Source organism: Rhopalosiphum padi, chromosome 3, assembly GCF_020882245.1.
Source record: "Rhopalosiphum padi isolate XX-2018 chromosome 3, ASM2088224v1, whole genome shotgun sequence".
Taxonomy (NCBI): domain Eukaryota; kingdom Metazoa; phylum Arthropoda; class Insecta; order Hemiptera; family Aphididae; genus Rhopalosiphum; species Rhopalosiphum padi.
Window position 1 is genome coordinate 20,945,631 of NC_083599.1, and position 15,877 is coordinate 20,961,507.

Genomic DNA, 15,877 nt, shown 5'->3' on the forward strand with positions numbered 1-15,877 from the left:
CCAATATGGTCCTGTGTAAAAACTAAAAACGCCTACTGTACTAGTTGGGTCCCATGTTAAAAGTCATACTGCACAACATTTTGTTCCAGAAAAAAAATTTTTAGGAACACTCATGAATTTTCAAATTTTGATCATTTTTATTTATAAGTATATATAAATGTATACATTGTATAGTGATTATCACTAAGTGATGATTATAGTAATTCGTACGTCGTCGTGGGATGATTATGCGGCGGATTGGAGGAGAGGGTAATGATATTTACGATATTTTCGTCGCGTTCGATCGGTCTTAAAAGTACTAGAAAATTTTTGATAAAGTTAAAAACATTTAAGCCAATCTACTTGGGAGTTCCTCTGTAACTATTTGCACAATATTTCTGATTGATTGATATATTGTACGACTTTGTTCAGCCACGCGTTTGCCCTGTATCTACAGCTGGCCCGCGATAAATTATCACAGTTTTTCAATATTACAACTCGGTTTCCCGTTGCTACATGTTAGTGGCTACTACGATTTTTTTTTTGACAGCTTCACGTCACTATCGTTGCGCTAGATGTTATCGATTGTTGTGATTATTAAAATCAAACAAGAACATTTTTACTATATGCTTATTTATGCATTAAATAATATATTATATTTTAAGTTATTTCATAATATTATAAACTATATTAGTTTGAATGCCTAAAATATTATCGCCTATCGGACCATTTAATCTATTATTGAAACGGGCAACCGGGATTTTTCTCGGTATCCCGTCAAGCAAGCTAACCTCTGAGTATTTTTTCAGCGTTTTGTAATTCATTATGTAATAACTTAGACGACCTTTCACAAAGATTTTTTCGTGTTATTTTTTAAAGATTTATTTACTGTCTGTCTGGTTGAAATATTTACTTCATAAGGTTTATGATTGTGTAAGATATTTTTTTCAATAATTATTTCATTTTCACTTTTATAAAAAGATTCGCGTTCTTTTTACACATGACTATTGTTCGATATCATTTTTTTAGACATAACATATGAAATGAAAATTTAAAACCATTAATAACATTTATACACTTGCCTTTTTCAATTAACACAATGTTAGGATTGTTAGAAGACTTTTCCATTGTCCATTATATTATATTGAATGATTTGAATGTGAACATTGTGAACACATATTATTAAAGCATTATCAATCATAGATAACATATAAAATCAGTGAGGATGTTACACCCGTCGCATGTATTGTCTTGGTCTTATGCACGTACGGCATGCTAAATTTTCGTCCAGTTTCAATGGTGTGCTTTTAGTCTTGACATTAGAGTGAATTTACCTATTACAGTGAAACCTGAATTAACAGACACCACTCTTAACAGTTGTAGCACACTTTTTACGGTCACCCGGAAAAAATGAAAATCACGGACAGTTTGTACTATTTGCATATCGTACAAAAACGTCCGCGATCGAATTTTACCAATTTATTATATCACCGTACAAACTATCTTAACCCTCTTAACGCACAAAATGACACGGTCCCGGCAAAAAGATAGGCATCCCAATGTATTTCGACCTGTCAATATAACGGACTCTTTGTATTACCGTTATATATAGGTTTCACTGAATTAAACTTTTTAGTAAGAAAGTTATCTGTATTCTTTCGTTGAGTTTTTACAATATATTAATTTTTAAGTGAATTATGAGCATTTTCAAATATTTATATTTTTCATACGCTATACGAATAACTCACTTAAAAATTAAAATATCGTAAAAAATCACTAATATCAAAACTAAAAGCGCACTATTGAAATTGGTGAACAAAAATTTACCATATCGTACGTGTGTAAGACGGAGACAACACATGCGGGTGAAACGTTCTTTTCGTAATCAAATATGTATTATTTTATTGCCAGAAATTACGTAATCCATATTATATTTGTATGTATAATGTATATATTACGATAAGATATTACTATAGTGTTATACCTAAACCTAATCTGTGTATAATTTCTATTTTTAACGCCTTTTGTTTTATTTCAAGAAAGTACGTAATCCATAGGTATTACTTAAAAAATTTAAATTTATAAATATAATTATACACGGGCCCAATTAGAACACATAATTTTAAAAGCCCGGACATTTTAAATTAATATAATTTTCGGACACAAATGGATGCAGCTAAAAAAATCATTATATAATATCATGTTTATATAATACTTAAGTACATGAGTGAAGTAGTAGAATTGTGATATAATTTCTGATACTAAATAACATTTTCGATTTATACTTGGTGAGCTTAAATAGTAATAATGCAAGCCAAAAATATTTAGATACTAAAATACCTAGCTAATGTCATTGACTTCCTATTAAGTATATATATTTTTTCGGTACAATTTTGTATTGTAGTGCAGTATTCAATGGTTATACTTCTTCGCAATCAAATATCATGAAAATACTGATTGATTTAAATATAAATTAAGAGGGCGTCACACCCGCATAGTTATCTCCGTTTTACAAGTACGTACAATAGAAAATGTACGCTCAACAGATATAACGTTTAGCTCCGTGAGTTTAAAAATTAGAGTGAATCGACCTATTATGAAACTTGATGGTAAGAACATTATCTGTGTTTGTATGATGTTTTTTTACGATAGTTAAATTTTTTAGTGAGTTAAAAGTATAAAATACACCGTAAATTAAATATGCTCATAACTCACTTAAAAACTGAATAATCATAAAAAGCCAAAGAGAGAACACAAATAATGTGCTTGCCTAAAAGTTTGATAATAGGTCAATTCGTTCTAATATTAAAATTAAAAGCACACTATTGAAACTGGTGAACGAAAATTTACTATGTCGTACGTGTATAAGACGGAGACAACACGTCATGCAGGTGAGACGTCTTCTTAAGTCTGGTTTGTTGGCGATGAATTAAGGTTAGGTTAGGTTAATGTTCTCAACTGTTGAAATGTATACATATATTTTTAACGATTCGCTCGTTCAACAGAAATTATCTAATAACTACTATGTTGGAAATGTTGGAATAATAAGTGCTATATAATTTAGTCTGATGCTTCGGTTTTACGGCGAGTATTGATAATGCACATTGCCTGATGTTCGAATGTTTACGTGGAGATTTTGACTTAATGACATCGAATATAGAACCAACAGTACTTATCAAGTTGTTGTAACGCATAAAAATATTAAACACACTGCTCAACACTGATATTGGTACGTTTAACGTTTAGTATCGTATAGATACGTAGGCAGTATGTACATATAATATATTAATATATTATGCTATAAGGGTCAAAGTGCGATTTAAATCGAAATGCCGATTTCCGTAGACAGTTTTATCAACATTATTATAGCAATAATTGTATATGAAAATGTACGGTTAAGTATAAAGGCATTTGAATATAAAAATAAAAATAAAAATAAAAAAATGCAATCATAAACAATTTATTATGAACTTGTTACAGTATACCCCTTTCTTTAAAAATAAATTACCTGTAAGCGCTATCAATAAGATAAAATTTTATTGCAATAGTATCTTTCAGTCCAAATGCATAGGAATTATTGAATTTTTTGCTAAAAAATAAATCTATTTTTATTTTTTTTATGCGTCCAGGAATATGATTATTTTATAGTTTTTTTAATGTCAATTTCCAAAGAATTTTCGTTTGGTCCAAATTCATGAAAAATAAATACGAAGATTTTTATTTATAATATGACAATTAAAAAGCTTAAAAATTATGATTTCATTTTTCCAAAGTAACACAGGAGCATTATAGAAATAAGTACAATTCGATACATTTTTGGAGTTTTGATTATGTTTAGATTATACATTCTTTATTAGTTATTGGCTTATTGCCCATTAATAGAATTTGTACATTGGAATGAAAATAATAAATAAATTATATCATGTATTGATGAATAATATCATGTAATTTACTCTGATTTTCAGTTATAATGTTCATGGCTACGCAACTATTTTATGCAATTTTTATAAATTTTAAAGTTAACAAATTTCTATGAGTAATGAACATCTTATAATATTATTTAAGAGCAATAACTAGAAAAATATGTAGTAGGCGGAGTGGGTAAATTGTGGTTTAACCAACCCCCACCCCTAACCCTGAAATTTAAATACAAGATTTTGTATATCAATCATGATGTGAAAAAATAATTATATTCTAAATTAAAAAAAAAAAAAATACTAAATCCTGGCTACGTTTCTATTAGATACCACTTTCCATATACTTAATTATTATCTTTTAATATAACTTTAATAACGGGCTATATTAAAAAACATTTAGAACTGTTAATATACATTTTAATATTGATATTAGTTCAGCAGTACCATAGTAAAAATCTAGGTTGTGAAAAAATGTATGAATAACTAAAATAATACGTTTTACGGGTAGCTACCTAATATTTGTGTCTTTATTTTGGCTTCACGTAAAAAATCAAAATCAAATGAACTATGGCTCCGTGACGTGTGATGTGGATATTCATATTGTATATTATCGTTCATCGGCTATGCAGATGCATTGCAGCCTCCGGGATACTACTGTCGGATAAAGGATAGGTACTTGCTATTGTTGAGTTTCATGGAAATACGACCACATTATATTTAATGATATTGTAGTTTTTCGGTCATGCGGTCCTTATATATAATAAATACGTATAAATTCAAATAAAATAGAATATATTAAACATAATATAAATTTGAATGTATATGTGTGACAAGACATATGAACGCTTATCACGCTAATAATGGATTATATAGACCGCGACTTTAGGGTCTTTTATATTATACAAATAGTTTAACATTTACTATTATATAATATTATGTATACTTAATATACGTACAAAAGAATTTCGTTTTTATTTTACGTTTATTGTTATATTAAATTATTCAGTCGATTTGCTTTTAGAGAATATGCCAAATATTAATTTGCATTCTGAAAAGGTTGGGATGGTCGGATTGTGTGTGTATTTCAATTCGGGATGTGTGCTAACTCTTTTTAAAATTACATTGGCCTACACAATTCCTCTCGATAATGAATAGGTACGTAGCATTCAAACTTGAATTCCTTATAAAAATATAAACAATATAATGTTATTAATATTGTAATATATATTTAGATATGATATAATCATAAAATCTTTATAATTTAATATAATAATTATTTTTTTTATTCTATAAAGTTTTCAACATATGAGTCATTGTTCGTAGATAAATTAATATTATATATCACCATAATAATATCCATAGTAAAAAAATAATGATTGGGTAATTATTGTTAGTTTTATTCTTTTGACGAATACTACATGTCTACATATTATTATACAAATAATGATAATAAGAATAAGAATAACATAACATCGAAGAAAATGGTTCGGTTAGGTTATATCGAGGGGGACAAACGAACGTTCGTTACTCGATAAACAGCTGCAGCAAATTCTATTGAATAATATCTGAAACTATACAGGGAGGCCCAAAAATAACGCTTTTTTTTAACCAGTTGCAACTTTTTTGTTGTTGTATTCACAATATTTCTCTCATCATTTTTTCAATCTCCTATGATTTTGATTTGTTGTTGAGTAATCAGTCTTTGGCAAATGTCATCGTGGACCGAATCTCTATTGAAACAGTATAATATACGGTTGTTAAGACCTTTTACCGATATAATGAAAGTGGTGCGGAGACTGCGACGATTTCATATTTTACACGGACGGAATGTTGCTCTCAATTTGTCATCTATTCGTCAGCTAATAAAAAATTCGAAAAACTGGTTCAACTGTTGATCTCAAAAGTCTCGTTTAGGTCAAGGCGTCATCGTGAAACTCACCTCTTTCGTTGAGAAGCAAATTGAAAAATGAAATATTTTTTTTTTGATAACTGAAAGAGGTGTTCTTTTTGGAACACCCTGTATAACCTAACCTAACCTATACATGCATTATTTTCATTATACACAAAACTAAGTACGTATATCATATGGTGTGGTTTCGAAGTCTACCGAGATTCACGCCGTACATAGGTGGGGATGGTTGAGTGACGCCATTCCTGTCGTCGTTGTTCGGTACAGTCGTACACTCTACAGAACAACTTAGTCTTGTTTTTAAGTCGCAACTGCGTAGAAGTGATTATAACCGTCATCACGGCTCATCTCGTGTCTTACACTCAGGTATGAATTATTTACTTATTTAACATTTAATATTGTGCTTTATCGTTGTATTTACGTCCAAACCACGGGAAAGGTAGACGATAAGCGTGGAATCAGATTTTAAAGTAGGAAAAAGGGTTTAAATTTGTATTGTAAGCAATTTTCTGCGCGTTGCATTCTTTGTGTGGACTGATTAATTAGGTTGATTTGAGTTATATCATTACTTCATTAACTGTGCGTTTTATTTTCTCCACAGTTATTTAGTTATATACAAGAGTTAACACGACGTAATGGAGGGATGGTTAATTTGCCTATACACTTTAATGTCTGTCAACAATTTCGTGATGAAATATTTTGGGACCCACTGGTTTACAGACATACCACGGTGTCTTATATAGTGTGTGTTTGCATGTGCGTGTGCGTGTGTGTGAGTGTGTACCTACATATATATAAGCGTTTCGTTTAGGTTATGTATGCGATGCACTCCAAAGTTACTCAACACTTTTTTTGAAGCTAACCTATAATATGTGGTCTCCATCATAAGATAGGATAGTTTTTATCACAATTGATGAACTGCTTTAATTTTTTTTATTGCAAATTAAATGTTTATTAAGAAAAGTGCTACACTATACTAACATATTCCTTCCTATTTTAACAGACTAAGGACTATGATCTATTTAGACTAAGACTGTGAAATTATTTTTATCGATTGTTTGAATAATAGATTTTTTTTAACAATTGATACACAATCCATTATTTTTAACGAGATAAATAATCGATTAATCGGTTAATCGGTAAATAGTGCGTCTGCTTTGGGCGATTGTAAATTCCGCCGATTTTTAGGTAGGTAGTCGATTTTTGGGTTCGATTCAAAACATGTAAACTCCATCGATATTTTTGACCTGAAATATACGTAATAAGCTCCACTGATGTTAAAAACCGTAGATTACAACTATTTTTTCGTTTAATCTACTTCTAATCAATCACTATCAATCCAAATTTTAAATTTTATTTAAGAGGACGTTACACCCGCTTGTGTTGTTACACGACAGGCGGTAGTGTACTGTGCGTAGTGTTACGGCGGTAGGTACTCGGCGTGTCCTCAGTGAGCCAATTAGGATAAAGGAACAACACGTATTTCACTATTTGTACGATGCATTTTTATTGATGATAAACGACTATGGTACACAATAGCTAGTTGTCAAATGTCACTTTGTCAGATGTTGACGAAATAAATGTATTCTCATACACAATTATGCTTTATGCGGTCTTACGACCAGGAGACGTTGTCGCCGTTGTCGGTAAGACGGTTCACGCAAGAGAGCGAGACGGCCGGCGTCCGGTATTTGTCCGGACCGACTTGTCTTCCCGTCCCACCCAGTGCCTTTGTGGTGTGGGAGGAGAGTAGACGATGTCGTTTCGTCGTTGCCTGTGGTGGCGGTTGATAAGGTATAGACCGATCGCTGCGCTGCATGTACATTGTATCGACGACCGTTGCGTACCGTATCAGTTGCCTTTGTCTTACAAATGTAAAACATAGTTAAAAATGTTTGGCGTGGGAAAGAACCAAGAAAGCTACAGTAATAGGAGAACTTTGTGTGCTATGTTATGCATGTGAATGTAAATGACGGAGATAACTCCGGCGCATCCGAGTTGGGTTCTGAGTACTAGAGGCTAATCGCAGGTAGTGTACTAATTGGGTCCTGAATTATTTTAGGTATTACTAAAATTTAAAATAAAAGGAGGGCCTCAGGACTCAAACCCTCCCCCCTTCCTCCCACTCGAAATGTCAAACACAACAATTATTTTATTAATTTAATAATTGCTGTTTGGGGTTATAAAACAACGTCGCTCTTATCACACTTAATCGATCTTTATTTGATAATATGTATAATTATATGAATTATATTGTTAGAAACACGGTGCAAACTTAATTTGTTCTCATAATTAGCCATTAAAAACTAAGCCACCCCCACGAAAAAAATCCTATATAATATATATTTAAATTTATGTAAAAACAGTGGAATAAAAATTTTTCAGGTAAAAAAATGTACCGGTTGAACTTTCACAAACCCTATGTTATTGTGTTTGTAATGAGCAAATGAACTATAGTATTTATAATCAGTGATGTTTCTAATTATTAGTTAGTATATAATAGTATAAAACTTTTTCGTTGTTATTTTTGGTTCACGAATACTGAAACTCGAGTTTTGGTCCATAATGAAAAGGAAATGCAATTTGGGTCGTTCAGTAAAATAAAGAAAAATAATTAAAAAGATAATGAAATGCTGATGTTTAATAGTCAAAAAAATGCAACGCTGGGCGGGATAGTATTGTTAAATTGATATGTTGGAAATATCATTTATACACCAAATCAAAAAATATTATTTATCCTCACGCTAAATGTTAACATTAGGCAACCAAATTTATCACGGATGCATTTTGTACGGGCAACGAAGTACACGGGCCAACGGTGTTAGGCTAGTATAATATTTATGTCTCCTACTGCCCTGAAGAAATTAATTTCGTTTTTAAATCGTAACAGCAATGTAGTCATTTTTAATGTTTTCTATCATCAGAAGGCCTACTTCATCTTGTTAGTTGTTTTACACTCAGGTAAGTACTCAGGTACGACTGTTTTATTTATAAAATACAATATTATGTTAATATTGTTTCTTATTGTTGTATTTACGTTCAAACGTATACTTCAAACTGGTATAGCAGAAAAATTCTAGTTTTTCCTTATTTTAATAAAAATATTGGGAATATTTTACTCTTGATCTTCTAAATCACTAATTAGATCCAGTTTTCCACTATACATTACGCCCAAAGTTGCAAATTTAATCATTTATAATGCCCCAAAATGGGATGGCAAAAATAATAATAAAACACACACGTCTTTGTAAAATCAATAAATTTATTACAATATGAAACCAAATACTTTTTAACTTACAAACATATACAACTAACAACTGTTTGTTGAATAACAGTACATGATGATATTATGCTATTTTTATTCTGCATCAATATCTATGTTATGTATATGTATTGTTTATATTGGAGTTTTTATTAAAGCATTGATAAATTATAACTATTTTTTAGTGATACTGCTCATAGACTTCAATAAGATATTTTAAAGTCAAATATCGTGGACAACATCTATTGCCATGTTTCCAAATAATATGCAGTTTCCACCTTTTCCAGAACCAAAACAGGGTGAGATATAATTTATAAAATTTATTATTTTAATTTCTATATACCTAGATAATGTAATTTATTTTACAGTTATAACTTTTAACATTTTATAAAGTAGAGCAGTTCAATACTAGCTTATCAGATATTTTCCTTAAAAATAAACTAATATTGTAAATAAAGATCAATTAACGATTTAACATCTTTTATTTTTTATTATTCACTTAAATATATACGATTTTTGTATAAAAAATTATATCAAAAAATGGATAAGTTAATTGAGGATCAATTAAAATTCGAAATCTTTAATTATATAATATTATTTTGAAATATTAATATAATAATCTAGTCTAGATAATAATATCATGATAATTTTAAAATAAATAAAACTATGATTGATTTAATGATTTGTTACTGAAGAGTGATGAGCATAAGAATAAATTTTATACGTGAACCTATAATTAATTTTTTGATCATATCTGATGTGTATGACGTATGTGAATATTATTGGATAAGTAAAATGTATATAATCCACATGGCAACATGTTTTATATTTAAATTTATTACTTTATATATATATATGAAACTTTTTTTAGGATGCTCCGGAAAGTCAATAGAGTTATTGGCCAATTATTTTCCCATGGTTTCAGCAACAAATACGTTTCCCACCTTTTATCAATATAGTGTTAGCTTCAATCCCGATGAGCTATTAATTAGTACCAAAATTGAATTAGTAGCTCAGCATCAAGAACGTCTGGGACTATATTTGTATGATGGAAAATGTCTATTTACCATTAATCAATATGATTTCAATGTGAGTTATTAACTGGCTGTGTAAAGCCAACGATTTATATAATTTTTGTTCTCATTTTGTTAACTATTATTTAATCTGGAATTATAAATATTGTGCTTTAGACTTTTGAACTTACGTCACGCCGTTCAAATCGCCGAGTAAACATACTAACATTGAAAATTATGAATTCTTTTTCAATCGACGAAGACGAAAGTATTATAGCTTTGAATATACTCCTGCCAAAATGTTTAAAACTTATGCAACTTACACCTATCGGGAGAAACTATTATGATTTAAATTCTAAAGTATATTTTCATTTCTATTAGTATTTGATTAGTTTATTTTCTGACACTTAATAATTTACTTTTAGATTGTTATGCCTCAATACAAAATGCAGCTATGTAGAGGATATGAAGCACTCATTGATAGTTATGAAAATGAACTATTAATGCGTATTGATTTATCCTCCATTGCCATTAGTCAATACACAGTATTGGATTTATTGAAGCAGTTTTCTATCAATAGGATTAGAAACAAAAATTGGATGGTGAGTTGATATAATTTTGCATGATAGAAGTAAAATTTATCTTTGATAAATAATTGTATGGTTTATATATTTTATTATTTAGATTAACTTTAAAAATGCTGTTGTTGGCAATACAGTTATGACCATTTACAACAATAAGACGTACGTTATTGATGATGTAGATGAAAATGCTGGGCCCAACTCAGAATTGTGTAAATACGATCGGTCCATTTTAACATATAGGCAATACTACAGACAAGTACTGAATTTGATTTATCAATATATCCATTATTGTAAATTAAAATTAACGTGTTGATTTTTGTATTAGAAATGGAACAGGATTATTGTTAATAGTCATCAACCATTATTAATTTCTAAAAATAAAAATTCGGGACAACAAGATGGAATTGATGATAAATTGGTGTATCTTATACCAGAATTCTGCGTTATAATTGGTATTACTGACTCCATGAGGTAGTTAAATAAGATGTTTAAATCTAATTATATTTTAATTAGCGTGCATTGTATTAATTGTTTATGTTTTTTTTAAATAATTACAGAAATAATTTTACACTTATGAAAGACATATCGCAACACAATCGTCTATACCCTAGAGAATGGATGGAAAGACTTACGAATTTCGCGGATGATTTTTTTTTAAATTCTAGCGTAAATATTTAGATTTTATGTAGTTTAAAGCAAGCGCTTCCTTTTACTGCTTGTAGTAACATTATTTTTGTGTTTTATACTTTTTTAATTTTCATTTTAAATTATCATTTTTTAGTAAATATTGTAAAACTGAATACAATTATTTTATTGTTATTTAGTGTATAGCAGAACTGAATAAATGGAATCTGACATTAAGTAGGAATCTTATGGAGGTTCCTGGACGGATTTTGAGACCTCAAAAAATTCTATGTCGTTCAACAAGATATAGCAGCGGGGAAGAAGGAGATTGGTCAAACAAATTACAATCTGTACCAATGTTTACCTCTGCGGTGGTAAAGCATTGGGTAATTTTAACTCCTAGGAACTTTTGTGAAGATGTTGATGTTTTTACTCAAAATATTATACAAGCGGCAAGAAATATGTCATTTAATCTACCGAAACCTGTTATGTAAATATTTTTTATTTTATTAATTATATTTTTTACTCATGAGTATAATTTTTAGAGTCCCCATGAATGATGGAACATCAAGTACATTCATAAACAATATCGACGATGTTATTAATAGAATCAAGCCAGAATTTATAGTATGCGTAATTTCATCGCCGAATAGTTTTATTTACAATACGATTAAACGAAAATTATGTATTGATAGAGCTGGTAAATTTCTTATATAATATTATAAGATATCATTGAATTTATAAGATTCTGTTGCGCACACAATTCAATGCATTTATCATTAATAATTATTTTCAGTACCATCCCAAATAGTCACCTTAAATAATGTGAAAACAAACGATTTCTCCGTATGTACAAAAATTGCAATCCAAATGAATTGTAAACTTGGAGGTATTCCGTGGCTGGTTCCCATTTCTAAAAATGTAATTGTTTAGTTAATTATTATTGTATATCAATTAAATTGTTATTATTATTGTACTTAAATATGGTTTAGGGCATGATGATAGTTGGATGTAATACGTACGAAGACATCCAACGGAAAAATAAATCCTTTGGTGCTTTAATAGCATCATTGGATAATAATCATTCCACATATTTTAATAACGTAGAAACATATAGCAATCTTCAGGAACTTTCCACTAATTTTGCAATTGCAATAATTAGTAAGTATATTTTAATTATTTTCTAATTCTGTTTGTCTTATGCATTTATAGTTCAGTAAAGATATTATAAAATCACTAAAATATAATACCTAACCTAACCTTTTAATAAGTACAATGGATTTGTGTTTCATTATTATATAATAATTTTTATGAAACTACAAGACACACATTTTATTGTAATACGGAATTATTATTTAAAAATCTGTAGTTATAACTTCGTAGTCTATAAGTTGACCAATATAAAAATATTAAATATTAAATTAAAATTACAATAATGAAATAGTGTTTATTAATTACATGGCTTACATATTGTATTAAAAATAATTTTTTATATTTTTAGAGGCCTTGTCAAAATATAGATCCAAAAATGGTACATTACCTACTTCTATTATTATATATAGAGACGGCGTTGGAGAAGACCAATCGTCGCATATCCGAATGACAGAAGTTAAACTTGTTCAGGTACAAATTAAAAAAAAAAATTATAGTTAATATTGAAATTAATTAATTTTTTTTTCTAGGCTGCTTGTCAAAGAGTGTATGGATCAAATTCCGTCCCATTTACGTTTGTTATAGTTACCAGAAATAATCATTCACAGTTTTTTGTTCGCGGTATAAGAGGATTCGAAAATCCCCGAATCGGTACAATTGTAGATAGTTATGTGATAGACCCAAACAAGTAAGCTTACGTAAACCCAGTATTGAATAAAGGGAGGGACAGAAGAAGTCCACGTTGTTGTAGGGACTTCAAACAAAGATTTAGATTTTTAAATGTTACCGCGGTAAAAATTAAAGTAATTTAAAAAAATATTATTCCATAAAATATTAATAGTTAATTATCGAGTACCATTTATACATAAGTACATAAGAATACTTATTACTTACTTATAAATTATAACAATTAAAAAATATTATTAAATAATTGTATTTATCAATAGTGATATAGTGACATAGCGTAGTTAAGTAAATATTATAATACATGATTTGAAAATATATTCTTTTTACAAGATTTCATGTCAAAGTGAAATAACATTTTTTAAACATATAATTTTTTCAGACGGTTAGTTCATAAGTTATAACAATTTAAATTGTTGATTAGCGGAGATGAGTTCTACGGTGTTAGGTACCCAAATAATTTATGGTCTGGATAGATTTTTAAATTAACATTTTTTATAAACATAAGCAAGTTTTAATTTAAAATAATTTTCATTATTTTTAACCATTAATAACTTATTCAAGGATGTAAATATTAAAAATCTATCCTGTTAATGCAAAAGAAATATTATTTTTATAAAATATATAATATGTGTATTTTTCTTCGATTTTCTTCGATTCGTAATCGTGAAAATATAAAATATCTTTATTTCTTTATTAATTATGTAGGAGATAAAAAGAGAAAACAAATTAATGATGATGTTGTGCCCCCCTTAACAACAAATAAAATTTACACGAGTGGATATTAAAAAATAAAAATAAATTTATTATTACTTAATTAATTAATTTATTTATCTATGACGAAGTTAAACTCATAGACATTGTAGTGTAAACCTTAACTTTGCTGGTGCCTCGGTGGACCCTGTTATTATTTATTTTTATACTAGACGCTTTATATCCAATATGCATTTTATTACCGAAATGTATTGTAACTATTTAAAGGTGTATCCAAATAATCTAGTTTCTCCATATTTTTTAATATTATTATAGTTATATGTAAATTATAAGATTTATTACATTATTTTTATTTGTTGTACAATATACTGTAGTAAGTGTCAATTTAAGCTTGAAATTATAATTTAATTCTTAAATATTATAATCAATTGCAGGTACGAATTCTTTTTAATTTCACAACACGTAAAACAAGGTAGTGTAACACCAACACATTATGAAGCGATAGAAGACTCAAATAATTTTCTACCCGATACATTACAAAAAATTACATTCAAGTTGACTCATAATTACTTCAATTGGCCGGTTAGTATACAATTTTGTAAAATATATTTTTTTAATTGTATTATTAATATTTTTAAATTACTTCTAGGGTACCATACAAGTCCCTGCTCCGTGTCAGTTTGCTCATAAATTGGCGTATTTTACTGGCGAAACTCTAGGAAGTTCTCCCAACCCTGGTTTAGATGAAACGTTGTTCTTTTTATAATGGTTGTATACATTTTTTCTTTATATATAGCATCTACCTCAACTATTATTGTTTAGTTTAATGTTCCTATTTTATTTATTTTTATGATGTACCTAATGCTTAACTTTGTTATTATTTTGTTATCGATTTTTTAAAATTATTTTGTAAATAAATACTACGTTTTTATATTTCAAGTAGATTACTTTTTTCATAAAATTTTCTAGAAATTTTAACTTATGTTGACAGTTTAATTTAAAGTTACTATTTTTACTGTTTTCATATATTGATTAGTAATAAGAATAAAAAACTGTATTTTATTTGTTACATTATGTATATTGTACACTGTTTATTTGCTCATACAATATTTTTTTTAATATTTAGTATATTTGTGTGATTACGTTATTGATAATATATAAGACAAACTTATGTATAATGGCAGAAATGTATTGATATTATATTATTGTAGATATAGGCATATAGCGTGAAGATATTGAAAAGAATTACAATTTTTGCTCATTTTGCTGACACCCAAATTATCCACAAATAAATCTAATCATAATTAATTATACAAATTTTTAAATTATCGAGATTTATGATTTTTGAAGGCTCAAATTATTATTTTATGAACTTATTAACACGGTACTACAATAAATTGTTATGAGTCCAAAATGTAATATCATAAATTAAATATGATTAAAAAAATTAATTACTACCTATTATCATAAATGCGATGAACGCGCATTTATTTACCAACGGCAACGTTGAGTCAATACCACGACCACGGGTAAACATAATCTTATAAAATATCATAATATAGATATAGAGAACATTCCATTCAAGAAATAATGCAAAATAAACAGCGTCACTCATGGCAACACGTTTTATGACATATCATGAGCCAAATCCACGTCCACGTGAATGCATAGACGACTCGAACGCTATAGAAGTATAGACAACAAAATTCAGTTGGTATTATATTTTCATATATTAACAATCATTACACAAATATATAAAGTCGACACACAATCGGATGTTTTATTAGACTCTATAGATAACTAAAGGACCAAGCGCTCGGCAGTATATTTCACTTGTTCTATATATCTATATATATATATATAATATATTTCAATTAGGCAAAGTTATTTATTGTACTATTAATTATTGGCAATACAGTACGTTGAATTAATTTTTTCCGAAAACATTGCATTATTATATTATAATAGTTTAGGTATTATGGCTATCTATACGAGTCTTCTTAGTGGGGCCCAGTATTTCATTATATGTAATTAAAATT

At 28.6% G+C, this 15,877-nt stretch overlaps 1 protein-coding gene across 1 annotated transcript; it reads left to right on the forward strand.

Annotated features, from left to right (window-relative positions):
• The first annotated feature begins 6,118 nt into the window (after positions 1–6,118).
• On the forward strand, positions 6,119–14,777 carry LOC132926393 (piwi-like protein Siwi). Its single transcript, XM_060990741.1, has 16 exons — positions 6,119–6,171; positions 9,253–9,366; positions 9,939–10,156; positions 10,258–10,440; positions 10,506–10,682; positions 10,765–10,920; positions 10,990–11,135; positions 11,222–11,330; positions 11,489–11,778; positions 11,834–11,988; positions 12,085–12,209; positions 12,281–12,449; positions 12,790–12,911; positions 12,971–13,128; positions 14,273–14,420; positions 14,488–14,777. Exons 2-16 carry the CDS (start codon positions 9,318–9,320, stop codon positions 14,602–14,604), a joined length of 2,322 nt encoding a protein of 773 aa, XP_060846724.1. The 5' UTR covers positions 6,119–6,171; positions 9,253–9,317; the 3' UTR covers positions 14,605–14,777.
• The last annotated feature ends 1,100 nt before the right edge of the window (positions 14,778–15,877 follow it).

Bases quoted from the DNA above. Each gene is read 5' to 3' on its own strand.
- LOC132926393 (XM_060990741.1), top strand. From the start codon at position 9,318: ATGTTTCCAAATAATATGCAGTTTCCACCTTTTCCAGAACCAAAACAG. The intron at 11,136-11,221 runs GTAGTTAAATAA...AAATAATTACAG, and splicing joins GGTATTACTGACTCCATGAG to AAATAATTTTACACTTATGA. The intron at 12,912-12,970 runs GTACAAATTAAA...TTTTTTTTCTAG, and splicing joins CAGAAGTTAAACTTGTTCAG to GCTGCTTGTCAAAGAGTGTA.